At 47.1% G+C, this 14,996-nt stretch overlaps 1 protein-coding gene across 1 annotated transcript in view; it reads right to left on the minus strand.

Annotated features, from left to right (window-relative positions):
• Positions 1-14,996, minus strand: part of CACNA1E (calcium voltage-gated channel subunit alpha1 E) — a 479,552-nt gene that overhangs the window by 373,697 nt on the left and 90,859 nt on the right. The window contains exon 2 of the mRNA XM_083509855.1: positions 5,083-5,557. Coding sequence (XP_083365981.1) covers positions 5,083-5,534 — 452 coding nt within the window. The 5' untranslated portion in view covers positions 5,535-5,557. The remainder of the gene's footprint in view (positions 1-5,082; positions 5,558-14,996) is intronic.

Raw genomic sequence — 14,996 nt, forward strand, 5'->3', positions numbered from 1 at the left:
TGGGGTTGAGGGCTGTGCTGAGGTCAATGGTAAAGCCCCGGAGGCCACACAAAGCCACAAGGCTTCTGTTTAATATTAATGTGTGTGTATATGTATATATTCACAGCCCCTGTTTAAAAGAGTCGCCACCGTCTCCAGGGGTTGAGGAATGCAAGTTCCCAGTTGCCTAGCAATGCTTGACAACGGGTGGGGTGGGGGGGTATTCAGGAGCAACTCTCTCTATTTGTTCTCCAGCGCAATTAGGGAGAGGGGGCTATTTCCCCCCTTCTGCTCAAGGCTTGACTTATTCAAGGCAAAGCTGCCATGGAGACTGTCTCTTGCTTGGCAGCTAACGTCAACGCAAGCAGACAGATTCCATGGCATCCTCGGAAAGGTTTCTCAAAAGGGGGAATCAATCCCACCAGAGCGTTTAGACCACGCCAATCCCACCTCCCAGAAAGCTGCCAAGTTGAGAATGGCACCCAACCCAACCCCAACACCCACTTCGGGTTATGGGATGTCTGTGACCAGGCTCCCTTGCGTGCCTTTTTACAATCAAAGATGATGCCAGGAGGGCAGCTATGAATCAGGATTGTGGCGCTGAGAGAGAAGGGCACTTACCCTTTTTCTACACACGCCATTTTCCCAACTGAACTCCCTTCTACTAAAGCTGCCATTTGCCCTGCAGGGGGAAACAAAACAGGGTTCATGGGTACTTGTATGTTTCCCCCTGCAGATTAAACACAACTTTATTGAAGCGTAAACTTTCAGAAATCATTATATAGGGTGGAATTCAATGTCATGCTATTAGGAACATTTCAGCCCACCAGACAGTATGACACCCCCTGCCCACCTGTATGCTGTTCTGGGGTTTCTCTTGAACCCCTCCTTGAGCCAATTTGGAGGGGGGGAGAGATGGATTGAAGTCCTTGCACAGGCTTCTGCTGACAGAGCTTCTTAGGTCAATCCCAACTATAGCATATTAATTATCAATATATTAGTATATAATATATCCTATGCATATTATAGAATTATAGCAAACATCCTATATACAAATGGCAAACTCAATTCTCTGAATATGGATCCTTATAGAAGCAAAATGGAATGCCACCCCCCACAGGATATATTAATAGGCTTGGGCATGCCAAAAGGCTTGAGGTGCAACAATATTTAGGAAAGCAAGTCCTAAGTTTGTGTATACACTAAAGCAGCTCGATGAGGACTGTCTATGGTGTCCATTGGAGGACAGGCAAAGGAGAAATGAGGGGACTGAAGAGCTGTGGCTGACTGGATCAGGAACATTGGGGGGGGGTGTAAAATACTCCTTCCCTCCCTTATGAAGCTGGCTGCACTGTCTCCAAAGCCTTCCAAGAGTTGAGTGCATTAGGTTAAGGTTACCAGATTTTTTTCAATGAATCCAGGGACACTTTTCAACTTCCTACTAAATAGATGGATTTTGTCAGGGAACTGATTTGTAAATCCGTGGACTGTCCCCAGGAAACGGGGACATCTGGTAACCTTGCATTAGATCAGACCAGAACTCAAATCCATCCAGCCTGGGAAATGTTTTGCATTTTTTTGTTTGTTTGTTTCAAAATGGGAGCATAGGGCACCAGAACATTCTGTGCCCTGCCCTCACAATGCAAAAAGTGGCAGATTCAACCCTTGGCATCTCCAGGTAGGTCTAGGAAATCCCTGGAGAGGCCCTGCCAGTCAGTACAGACAACAAACACCAAGCTAGCTGGCCCAATGATTGGATTCAGTAGAAGGCAGCTTCTGGTTCCTCTTCATCCTGGAGAAGAGTGACTAGTGGGGTGCCACAGGGTTCTGTCTTGGGCCCGGTCTTATTCAACATCTTTATCAACGACTTGGATGATGGACTCAAGGGCATCCTGATCAAATTTGCGGATGACACCAAACTGGGAGGGGTGGCTAACACCCCAGAGGACAGGATCACACTTCAAAACGACCTTGACAGATTAGAAAACTGGGCCAAAACAAACAAGATGAATTTTAACAGGGAGAAATGCAAAGTATTGCACTTGGGCAAAAAAAATGAGAGGCACAAATACAAGGTGGGTGACACCTGGCTTGAGAGCAGTACATGTGAAAAGGATCTAGGAGTCTTCGTTGACCACAAACTTGACATGAGCCAATAGTGTGACGCGGTAGCTAAAAAAGCCAATGCAATTCTGGGCTGCATCAATAGGAGCATAGCATCTAGATCAAGGGAAGTAATAGTGCCACTGTATTCTGCTCTGGTCAGACCTCACCTGGAGTACTGTGTCCAGTTCTGGGCACCACAATTCAAGAAGGACACTGACAAACTGGAACGTGTCCAGAGGAGGGCAACCAAAATGGTCAAAGGCCTGGAAACGATGCCGTATGAGGAACGGCTAAGGGAGCTGGGCATGTTTAGCCTGGAGAAGAGGAGGTTAAGGGGTGATATGATAGCCATGTTCAAATGTATAAAAGGATGTCACATAGAGGAGGGAGAAAGGTTGTTTTCGGCTGCTCCAGAGAAGCGGACACGGAGCAATGGATCCAAACTACAAGAAAGAAGATTCCACCTAAACATTAGGAAGAACTTCCTGACAGTAAGAGCTGTTCAACAGTGCAATTTGCTGCCAAGGAGTGTGGTGGAGTCTCCTACTTTGGAGGTCTTTAAGCAGAGGCTTGACAACCATATGTCAGGAGTGCTCTGATGGTGTTCCCTGCTTGGCAGGGGGTTGGACTCGATGGCCCTTGTGGTCTCTTCCAACTCTATGATTCTATTATTCTATGGTACTCTTAGAAAGCTGTGGATGGAGCTTCAACTTCACCCTGAGGATGTTGACCAGCTGCCATATTTTTGGAACAGCTTTCTTCGAGATCACTGACCCCAGGTTGAGTGCAGACAGAGAAGAATGGGTGGGGAGATGTGAACAAGAGTTGCATTTTGATGTGATGTCCACATTGGTCAAGAAGTTCATAGAACTGTAGAGTTGGGAAGACTCCAAACGGTCAAACCTCCTGCGATGCTGAAGGTTATCATCTGAAAACAAAGAGTTGTCCTCCAGTGACTTCTTGCTCCCTCCAGCCTTGCTATCACCATTATTAAAATTTATTGCATGCTTTTCTACTCGAAATGCAAGGCATCACACAATAAAATCAGGTAAGTACAACAGGAAGCTGCCTTAAACCAAGTCAGACCATTGGCTCATCCAACTCACTATTATCAACACTGACTGCCACAGCTACTCCAGGTTTTTGGGCAGCCCTGCCTGAATTTGACCAGGAATGAACAGGGGATAATTTGCATGTAAGGCATGTGCTGTACAAAAAGTAGAACTTAACAATCCAAATACTAAATAAACATATTGCGACTCCGTAGCAACAGTAATATCAAGCAAAGCCAGATGGCCCACGCTGGTGAAAGAACTCTCTCCCATACAAGCAGTCAAGTTGGAATTACTGTATTTTTCACTCCATAAGATGCACTTTTTTCTTCCTAAAAAGTAAGGGGAAATGTCTGTGAGTCTTATGGAGTGACTGTGTGGTCCCTGGAGCCACATTGCCCAGGGGCAAAAAGCAGATCATGCTTTTTTTAAAAAAAGAGGGAAGTGGGTGTTGGAACAAAGCTGCTGATTGTTTGCTGATCGGGGGGAGAGATAAGGGACACTAGAGATAAAGGAAGCTACCTGGGAGGGGGGAGGTAAAGACAGCAAACTTGCAAAGGGGAGAAACAGGAAGACTAAAGCAATAAGGAGAGAAATTAGAAGAAAAGAAGGAGCAAAAAACTGTTCCAGCTAAGGAAAAGACACAAAGGCAAACAAGAGGGAAGGGAGTGTTGAAAGGAAGCAGCTGATCGGTGGGATCGGAAGAGAGATAAGGGACTTAGCAGAGGCTGCCTGGGAGGGGGGAGGTAAAAGCCTATGGATCCTCAGGATTTTTACATTGGGTCACCCCAAATTCACCCCCAAATTCACCATCAGGTCACATAGCATGTCCATGGCTACAGCCTGCACCAAAAAAAACATTCACCCAATGTTACGTGGGGCTGCAATGGCGCAAAAACATGGTTAGAAAGCACGGATCCACATGGAGACTCAGGATTTGTGCATTGGGACACCCCAAATTCACCATCAGATCACATGTCTGTGGCCACAGCATGAACCACAAAAATCATACATCCACTGTTTCATTCATAATATTTTTTTTCTTGTTTTCCTCCTCTAAAAACTAGGTGCGTCTTATGGAGCAAAAAATATGGTAAATGGTGACATGGCCTCTTCCCCACACTCCCAGGCATTACCAGTTCAGGTACTGGGAAGGACTGGGCAAGATGCCATCCAAAACAGGTTTGAAATCTGTATCATGATATCAGTTTCATAGTTTTTAACCTGGCAATATATTGCGAATCATGAGGTGTGTATGTACGTGCTATGCAAAAATCACAATGTGGGGGAAACCATGAAACCAGCCAATGTTTCTACATAGCTCCATTCTCAGTTCAGACATTGTGATATACAGTACTTTTTTCTAGAAAAAGAGGGGCCAGAACTCAACATGAACACCTCCCTTGTTCTCTTATAACGGCAATGGTGCGCACCTGAGTAGTGCCAGAACTGAGTTCCAATGAGTTCCAGCTGGGGGGAAAAAGCCCTAGTGAGATATCAATATATCACGATGTTTAGCTGGTGATATATCACAATGTTGAAAACCAGATATCACCCAGCTCTAATGTAGTCATACCTTGGAAGCCGAACGCCTTGGCACCCGTAAGTTTTGGCTCCCAAACACCGCAAACCTGGAAGTGAGTGTTCTGGTTTGCAAATGTTCTTTGGAACCTGAACGTCTGGCGTGGTTTCTGCGGCTTCCGATTGGCTGCAGGAGCTTCCTGCAGCCAATCGGAAGCCACGCCTTGGTTTCCAAACATTTTGGAAGTTGAAGGGACTTCCGGAACGGATTCCATTCGACTTCCGAGGTACGACTGTACTGAGAAGGCCCTGCTCCAAGCCACCACCAAATCTCACCTCTGGAAAGGAGGGGACTAAGAGCCCATTTCCCTGCCAATCTCAGAGGATGGGGAGGAACAGTCTGTGACCTCGGCCATGTACTTACTCCCACTCCTTCCGCCTCGCCTGCGGCGTGCTCTGCATCTTGTGGGCTTCGTGCGCCTTGATGATATCCCGCTGTTCAATCAGGCCCCCTCGCCGCCGCTTGATGACTTCTGGGCTCACGGGGATGAGTTGGCTCTGCCCCACATCCAATGTGCTGCCACCCTCCAACCCCAAGCTGGATTCCCTCTCCTGGGAGCGCAGTTCGTAGAGGCCATCGAAGCTGGTGGTGCGCGAGACGAGCGTGTCCGTCAAGGTCTCCGGCTCCAGCAGGCTGCAGGACTGAGCGGGCTGCATCAAACCCAGCCGGTGCTTCCGCCATGCTTCTTCCTCCGGCAGGGCCAGCATGCACCTCTGCGAGTCGCTGTCCAGTTCAGGGCTGCCGCCAGGAGGGTAAGAGCCTGATTCGGGGAGCATGTGAGCGCTGAGAGAGCATGTGCCAAGGCTGAACATCATGGACACCACTGCAGAACATCACTCTAGGGACAAGGAACAGAAGGACAAGAAAAGTTACCAGCAGGCTTCTTTCTGGGACCTGTTTTAAGCGGGGGGTGATTCAGGTTGCAGAACTGGAAGTGGACGCTGCCTTCTTTATAAATTGTGTCCCTCAAAAAATATCAACACAAAGCAGAAAAATAACCATGGATCAAGGCCCTGTTGGGTTGAAATGCCACAGTCATTACACAGCACCTCCAGTAAAGGTAAAGGGACCCCTGACCGTTAGGTCCAGTCGTGGCCGAATCTGGGGTTGCAGTGCTCATCTCACTTTATTGGCCGAGGGAGCCGGCATACAGCTTCTGGGTCATGTGGCCAGCATGGCTAAGCCACTTCTGGAGAAACAAAGCAGCGCACAGAAACGCCATTTACCTTCCTGCCAGAGCGGTACCTATTTATCTACTTGCACTGGCATGCTTTTGAACTGCTAGGTTGTCAGGAGCTGGGACCGAGCAACAGGAGCTCACCCCGCCGCGGGGATTCGAACTGCGACCTTCTGATCGGCAAGTCCTAGGCTCCATGGTTTAACCCACAGTGCCACCTGTGTCCCTAGCACCTTCAGTAGGGTCATATAAATTGTTCTCTAGCCTGCAAGGGTTAGGAAAGGACATACATAGGTTCAGGCACACACACACACACACACACACACACACACACACCCCATCCCACAAATGTAGTTGAGCACAGAATTTGTATCCCATGTCCCATGTTTTGCATGCAAAAGAGGTCAAGTTCAATCCCCTGGCATCTCGCCAGAGTAGTGCATGCTCTAGTTATCTCCCACTTGGACTACTGCAATGCGCTCTACGTGGGACTACCTTTGAAGGTGACCAGGAAACTACAATTAATCCAGAAGGAGGCAGCTAGACTGATGACTGGAAGTGGCTGCCGAGACCATATAACACCATTCCTGAAAGACCTACATTGGCTCCTAGTACATTTCTGCAAGTTTCAACTCAGAAAGCAGTATTCAGTCATCAGTACCATGCGTACCAAAAGGAATGATTGAGAAAATAAGAAATAGGGGCACAGGGCAGATTTTGTCCTTACTCAGCACACCACATCACCAAAACCTGCCCCTGCACCCATGGGGCAAGCAAGAAGCATTATCAATGGAAATGTCGTATATTATCATTTATAGAGCAAGTTGCTTCCTCGTGGGACTATGTATGGCTCCTTCAAGTCAACAGCACCTGCAGCATTTACTCCTCCAATTAAGTTATCTGGAGGAACGCTGTCTACCAAGAGGGAGGAATAAACAGATTATGGCACACCAACCTCCTATCAGGATTCAGTGAATTTGGGAAGGGACTATGTGGCCTGGATCACACCTTCTTCCCACCAGAACCACAAAAAACACCTCTGTACATCCCACTGTATGTTTTCTGCACCTGATGAATGGCAGGATTTTCCAACTCTGAGAGAGGTGACCCAGTGAGTTCAATAGCCTTTTCTGACATGGATTTGGGGTGGGAGTGGGGAGAAAATGGATCTGTGGGAGCTGAACTGAATCTTATCAGATGTGTTTTTGTGCTTAAGTGAGCTTCAATTCCATGGGTGAGCCAGGAGTTTCGCAAGGCAGAGCCACAGAATGACGATAGGCAGGGGGAATAATCTGTACACAATCCAAATATGGGTCAAGCAAAAGTGTGGATAAGCCCTAGTTTAGGTCCATTAAACATAGCTGGATACAGCTTATCATCATCATCATCACTGTTAATAAGTCATAAGGTGATTAGCATGTCATCTTCCAATTATCAGAAATGACAAAAAAATTTAGTTGGGGGAGGCAAAGGATGGGGCCGCAGACCCCCTGGGTGTGTTACACAGACCCCTAATTGTCAACCAATGATCTAGTCCAGCCCCTTGCAGTGCAGGAATATGCAGCTGCCCCATTTAGGTATCGAACCTGCAACCAACAATCTAAGCAGTTGAGCTGCCCTTTCTCCCATGCTTCCATAGACAGCCCCAACACTGGTGGGGTCCTCTGTTGATGCAAAACCTTTATAAAAAAAATAATAAGCACCCTACAATAAAGAGTTCCAGCACTGAGCATATAAATTCAGTTTGAGGAAGTGGTCAGTTAAATCAGGCGACCTGGAACAAAACTTTCCTAACGTTTCCCAGCGATAGTTGCTTACTCCCTTACTGGTGCCTCTCTGCTCACTGACACAAACTCTTTCCGACGTAGCAAAGTTACCTTAAACGTTGAAAGGTGCAAGATAGTATCTCAAGCAGTAGGTGGTGCTGTACCTCAAGATACAAAACTCTCCCCCGTTACCTGCAGCGTTTGTTTTGGTTCTTGTGTGCTGTGGGATCTCATCCCCCCACCTGAGCACATTTGCAAGGACAACACTGTTAATGAGTCAGCAGGTTTTGGAATGAAGTGGGACAGAATGACTCTTTGTGGCATTTGAGCAGTTTTTTAATGCAATGGAGTAAGGAGCAAGGAGCATGAATCTAGCAGGACTCCTCTGAGCAACAAGGCAGCTTTCCACCAAAGGAAGCCATGGAACTAAGCCAGATCAGCCATAGGATCCAACTAGCTCCTCTGCATGAAGACCAGAAGGCTCCTGGTTCAAGTCCCAGGTTGTATCTGCAGGTGGGTGGAATGCAGTCCAGGAATTTCCTGGCAGACAACACAATGCAGGAAAGGTTACTTAGAAGTTTGAGGGTGGTGGGTGCTGCCATAGTCTGTTTCCCAAAGTGTAGAGATGGGCCGTACAGCCCCAAAGGCCTCACAACCTTTTTGGTAGAATGAAATGACACCACTCTCAGGAGCCTCATCAGCTAACTTGACATCCCACCCCTGTTCATCTTTCAGACATCCAGTCTGCACATTTTAGCATGTGGAATCAGGAGTCATTGTAAACAAGTGTGGCTCCTAACTTCACCCAAAAGCACAAGTGGAACAAAACCCAAAGGATAACGCTGATATGCCAGTCTCGCTGTCACCACTTTTACTGTCTATTAGGTAATGTCTAGGGATGCTCCACTGGTGAGGAAGGAAGCTTATCGTACTGATGTCCCTTTGCGGCATCTTCATCATGAAAAAGCTCATTCAGAGGCTCACCCTCCCTTCTTCCCCAAAGCAACCACTGGGAGGAGAGGGAGGAATGAGGGAGGTGGTCAACCCACAATTTGAGCAGTGCCGTTTTTAACTCCCCCTTAATCCTGCTGTTGGGACAGGGGTGGCACTGTGGTCTAAACCACAGAGCCTAGGACTTGCCGATCAGCAAAGTGCAAGTAGATAAATACAGTGGTGCCCCGCAAGACGAATGCCTCACAAGACGGAAAACCCGCTAGACGAAAGGGTTTTCCGTTTTGGAGGTGCTTCGCAAAACGAATTTCCTATGGGCTTGCTTCGCAAGACGAAAATGTCTTGCGAGTTCCTGCGGGGTTTTTTTCCTCCCCCCCCCTTTTCCCTCCCCCCCTTTTCCCAAGACGCTAAGCCGCTTAACAGCTGATCCGCTAAGCCGCTTATCAGCTGATCCGCTAAGCCGCTTATCAGCTGATCCGCTAAGCCGCTAAGCCACTTATCAGCTGATCCACTAAGCCGCTAATGGGCTTGCTTCGCAAGACGAAAAAACTGCAAGACGAAGAGACTCGCGGAACGGATTCTTTTCGTCTTGCGAGGCACCACTGTAGGTACCACTCTGGTGGGAAAGTAAACGGCGTTTCTGTGTGCTGGGCTGGTTTGCCAGAAGCAGCTTAGTCATGCTGGCCACGTAACCCGGAAGCTGTACGCCGGCTCCCTCGGCCAATAAAGCAAGATGAGCGCCGCAACCCCAGAGTCGGTCACGACTGGACTTAATGGCCAGGGGTCCCTTTACCCTTTACCTAATCTTGCTGCATTATCATCCACAAAGCAGTACACTTTAGCACTGTGGTGGTGGGGCGTTATTGTTTCAAGCATAGTTCCACAGGGCTAGCCAGGTCCCTCGTTTCATCTCTACAGAAAAGAATCAACAGACACAAAGATGACACCATGAATTGCAGTATTCAAAAAAACTGCAGGGAGGGGGGGGGTGGCACAACACTTTGACTGCCCAGGACACTCCAAAAAATGACCGCCTTCAGGTCAGTTGCAAAGAAACTGCAATATGGAACTGCTGAATTTCAACAGATCAAGAAGCTGGGCGCTATTACTTGTTGATTGAATTGGTACAACTGTTTGTGTCAATTGCCTTGCCTATGCCAGGATGTCTGCATTATCAACAAGCGTTTTGCTAATTGCCCTTGTTAGCTCCATAATTCCTACTCCCTCTGTATTTTCTGCAATTCATTTCTCTTTGACCTCACCATTTACAGTTCCCATGCCAAAAAATAGCCCCTTTCATACCTATACAGTGGTACCTCGGGTTAAGAACTTAATTCATTCTGGAGGTCTGTTCTTAACCTGAAAATGTTCTTAACCTGAGGTACCACTTTAGCTAATGGGGCCTCCCACTGCCACTGTGCAATTTCTGTTCTCATCATGAAGCAAAGTTCTTAACCCGAGGTAATATTTCTGGGTTAGTGGAGTCTGTATCCTGAAGCATCTGTAACCTGAAGCGTCTGTAACCTGAGGTACCACTGTACTTGTAACTCATGAATTTTAAGAAGTGGACCATGCTCCATAGAAGCTTATGCTATAATAGGTTTGTTAGACTTTAAGGAGACACAAGTCTACTTTTTCATATTTGTTGTGGTTGTTGGGTGGAGGCGATCATAACTTTATTTTGCTTCTTGTGTTAATATGGGTTTGTTATTTTTGTAGACGTCTGCTAGGCAGTATCAGCCTTTGGCTTGTCAGGTTTTTATCTGGAGGCTTTGTGCTGCATGGTGGAATAGTAGGTGGTGTGCCGGGGGGGGGGGGGTTAGTGGGATGGGGTTGGGGACAGTCTACCTGCTTCTTCCTTCCATGCTTAAAGTATGGCCTGTGTGAATGTGTTTAGTGTTGTGGGGATTTTCCTTAGCTTGTTTGGGAGGAATGGGCATGCTGTGGTGGAGGTATTTTCGATTACGTCTCTCTCCAGGTGTACCCAACGTTTTGTCTCGCCTTCTAGAATGTATGGGATTATGTGGCGCACTTGGTTGGTGATGTAGTATAGTTCTATGCTGGGGATTCCCCACCCTCCTACTGAGGAGGGGAGGTGTAGGTATTTGGGGTTTATTCTTGGGGGTTTTGTGAGGGAAGATAAACAAGTGTAGTTTTTTTCCGCCATTTGCAGAGTTGGGATGAGGGGATCCAGATTGGGAGGGTTTGGAACGTTTGGGAGGGTTTGAAAGTATGTTTCCGAGCACAATTCAAAGTGTTGGTGCTGGCCTTTAAAGCCCTAAATGGCCTCGGCCCAGTATACCTGAAGAAGCATCTCCACCCCATCGTTCAGCCTGAGGTCCAGAGCTGAGGACCTTCTGGCGGTTCCCTCAATGCGAGAAGTGAGGTTACAGGGAACCAGGCAGAGGGCCTTCTCAGTAGTGGCACCTACCCTGTGGAACACCCTCCCATTAGATGTCAAAGAAATAAATAACTATCTGACATTTAGAAGACATCTGAAGGCAGCCCTGTTTAGGGAAGTTTTTGATGTTTGATCTTTTATTATATTTTTAATCTTTTGCTGGAAGCCACCCAGAGTGGCTGGGGAAACCCAGCCAGATGGGCGGGGTATAAATAATACATTATTATTATTATTATTATTATTATTATTATTATTATTATTATTATTATTATTATTATAACAGGTAGGTTAATTTTGGGAGGGTGACCACTAATGGCGGGCTAAAATTGCCTCCCTATTTTAACACTGCTACCCCCCCCACACACACACACACATACCTGAGTATGCCAGAGGCAAAAGTTGTGAATCATCCTTTCCCAGAACACAGCTGAAAGAGGGAGTTGCAGCAGCAAGAAGAAAGGACAGGACAATATAATTGCACCCGCTGCTTACCCAGTGTGGCCAAGGGGGTAATAAAGAGCTGGAGATGGAAACCCACAATCTAGCACAGCAGTAGCTCCTCTTTAAAGCAGGCAGAGCCCTGCTAAGTTCTCTCCTCCGTGCTAGAATTCTGGGGCATGCCAGGAAGCAGTTAAAGAACAGCTGCATCGCCTGCCAAAAGGAACACCCTGAGCATCTTCAGGCTTAGCTGTCAAAGCCCATAAAGGATTAATGATGCTGTCTTGTTATCTACAGGAGACAATTGGCAGAGGGTCTGAGAGAGGCACCACCACCTTTCTTGTGTAAGAGACGCCCCGCGTAGCGGCAGAAGTTAAAGCAGTTTCAGCACCATCTGCATTTCTTAGCCAGATGCCGGAAGGGGAGAGAAAGACAAGAAAGGCAGCCTGGTGTATCTCTGAACCACTTCAAATTGACTGGAGCAATGACAGTGGTTCGGAGCTGGCTGAAGCAACAAAACTGCCTCGGTGGATGCAAAGGTCAAGTGGGCCACGGCCAAATTTGAAACAAGGCCATGCGGCATTGTGAAATTGCACCTACTTGCGTTGGCACAGAGAATGCAGCTGGAGCTGCAAACTGGGCATGTGATGAAGCAACAACAGCCAAGATAAAATGGACTTGGAAGAGGGCCACTCCACAATATCCCCTTGCGCTTGTTTGTGTGTGTTGGCCATCAAAGGCAGGTTTTAGCACTCATATTTTTCAATCTGTGCACAGATTTTTCACTTTTTGTGCTGTGGGGGTCTGGGGACGGCAACTAGATTATCTGGAGGAACCTAAAAGGTTTTGTGGCAATCTGTCCCTTTGGTGGCAAACCTCAATGTGGCGACTAAGGGGTCCATTGCAAAGAGGGCCTCTTAACACTCATTATGCCATGGGCTAGTTGCAAGTGTCCTTGGTGGACATTAGTCAGCTGACTCGGTACTTAAAGGCAGTTGGCTCCCTCAGTCAGTATTGTCGGGCAGCCTAGCCAGGGCTGCAAAATGGATGTCAAAGATCATGTAATACATTGAAAATTAAAATAGCTTTACATTCTGTCAGGTTTTCTCTTCCATTTGGAATAAACAGAGTTTCAATGTGGTTAATGAAACACTTAGAGGCTTGATGTCAGGGACTGGGCAGAGAAGGAATGGTGGAGACCACCTCCCCATCCTGACCCTTCCAGGGAGGAGGAAGAGGAAGACAGTATAGATTTACAACAGGGGTTTGAGGGAGGTCGCGGCTCAGAGGCAGATGAGAGGGAAAGCTGGGAAATCATGGGAGAGTCGGAACAACACCCAGCTGACACGTTGTCATTCAAAAGCATTCCAGACCCTCCATCTCCCAGAACCCGGCGAGCCTTGAAAGTAGGAGAGCAAAGAGCTCAAAGACAGAGGGCACATAGCAGCACCCATAGGAGAGATGATGAGAAAGACGAATGAGGAAGTGGGAGAGATGAGGTGGGGTGGAGATTCACTCGGGACAAGGCCATTATCCAAGATGCTGGGTTCTATAGCCTCCCTCTGTAAAGATTGAAATAAAAAAGGACAGTAAGAACCTTTTCCTTGTCTTTATACTTTCCTGGGCAACCAGCTGGGAGCCCCTGACACATGGTGGGGTCATGCAAAGCAAAAAGCGTACAGCAGTTGTCTAATAACAGGTCCAGACACCCAATGGCTCCCCAGAATATTGTCTTATGTTGTAATACCATCAGTGGTGAAATATTGCAACAGACCTTTAAGGCCATGGGTGGTTCCAAGCACAAATATCTGCCAGAGGGTTTCCTTGGTAATTAAAACAAAACAAATTTGGAATTAGCAATATGGGATAATCTGCTTTGGAAAGGAGAAAGGAATTATCAGATGCTTAGCACACACGTTCACTTTCTGGTCTTTCTCTTTTCTTGCATTCATGTGGCACAGAGCATGTAGAATGCAGCAAGAGTGCTTTAAAGCATCTTGCAAGAACACAGCTTGGGCCATTTCAATAAGGTTGCAACCCTAAAGACACTTACCAGGGTAAAAGACCCCTTAAAGTCTGAAATATGCAACACATGTTTCTGAACTGAATTCTGAAGTACAGTGGTGCCCCGCAAGACGAATGCCTCGCAAGACGGAAAACTCGCTAGACGAAAGAGTTTTCCGTTTTGGAGGTGCTTCGCAAAACGAATCTCCTATGGGCTTGCTTCGCAAGACGAAAATGTCTTGCGAGTTCCTGTGGTGTTTTTTTCCTCCCCCCCCCCTTTTTCTAAGCCGCTAAGCCGCTTATCAGCTGATCCGATAAGCTGATAAGCCGCTAAAAGCCGCTAATAGCGCTAATCCGCTAATCCGTCAATGGGCTTGCTTCGCAAGACGAAAAAGCCGCTAGACGAAGAGAATCACAGAACGGATTCTTTTCGTCTTGCGAGGCACCACTGTACCGAGGGTATAGGAATAAAATTTACCAGTCTTCAGAGGAGGCCACTCTCTGAATTTCATCGTGCAATGTGACTCCTCCTCAGAAGGAGGCAATCCCAGGGCAGGGAGATTCAGACTGATACAGAATGTACAGGTTCCTCAGTGGTACCTCAATCTCCCCCGTTGAGCAGAATCACCCTCCATCATGCATAGATGCAACAGGCGGTAGGGTTGCTGCTTATGCATTGTCTAAACTGAGAAAATGCATCAACAACAAAGGGGGGGGTCAAAAGAGGACACAGAACTGCGCAACAGTCATATATGCCAATTTATACATAAAGATGCAGATTGGGAAATTATTACTGTGCTTTAACAGGAAATACATCTCAGCATTGCGGGAAAGACTGGGATCAGGATTGAGCCTGCTCAGCTTGCTGTCCGTTGCTCACTTGGGGGAGGGGGGCTGCGCCCCCTGCTCTCCCCTTTTAAGCGTCGCCATTTTTCAGCTGTACTGTCCTCTGATTGTGCTTCGAACAGAGGACAGGTGGCTACTGTTATAAGAATTTTAAGGTCTCAAATATAGCATAAATATTCATAAATGCACACATATCTAAATATATAAATCATGTGTCTTAAATAATACAGGAGAGCAATCCTGAAGCCCTTTTGACTCTCCCAAAGACCTCAAATATTCCTCTGCACTAAGGGAGGCAAATGGGGAAAGCCTTCCCATAGTCTTTTTGCTTATGCATCCTGACTTAAGGGCATATTTGTGTAGGAATAGGGTGAGCCTGTGACCTGGATTCAGGAACTAAAGTATGAACCATCACAAAAGAATGGGCAGGCTGCCCAGGTAATGCAATCAGTGACCATTATCAGGTATCCTGGCAGACCGGATTTCTGCTGTAGACCACCTCCTTCTGTGATGTATGCATGATGATTTTGGGGTGGTCTTTGGCTAAGGGGGTTGGGCAATGTCCAAAGTCTTTAAAGGTTCCTGCACACTTTTGTTCAGGGTCTCCACCCTCCTTGGAAGGAGGGAAGGGAAATCTCTTGCAAGAGAAAAATAAATACAGTCATACCTCGCGTTGCGTTCTGCTCTTGTTACA

The sequence above is a fragment of the Podarcis liolepis genome (assembly GCF_965112155.1).
Source record: "Podarcis liolepis genome assembly, chromosome: 6".
NCBI lineage: Eukaryota > Metazoa > Chordata > Lepidosauria > Squamata > Lacertidae > Podarcis > Podarcis liolepis.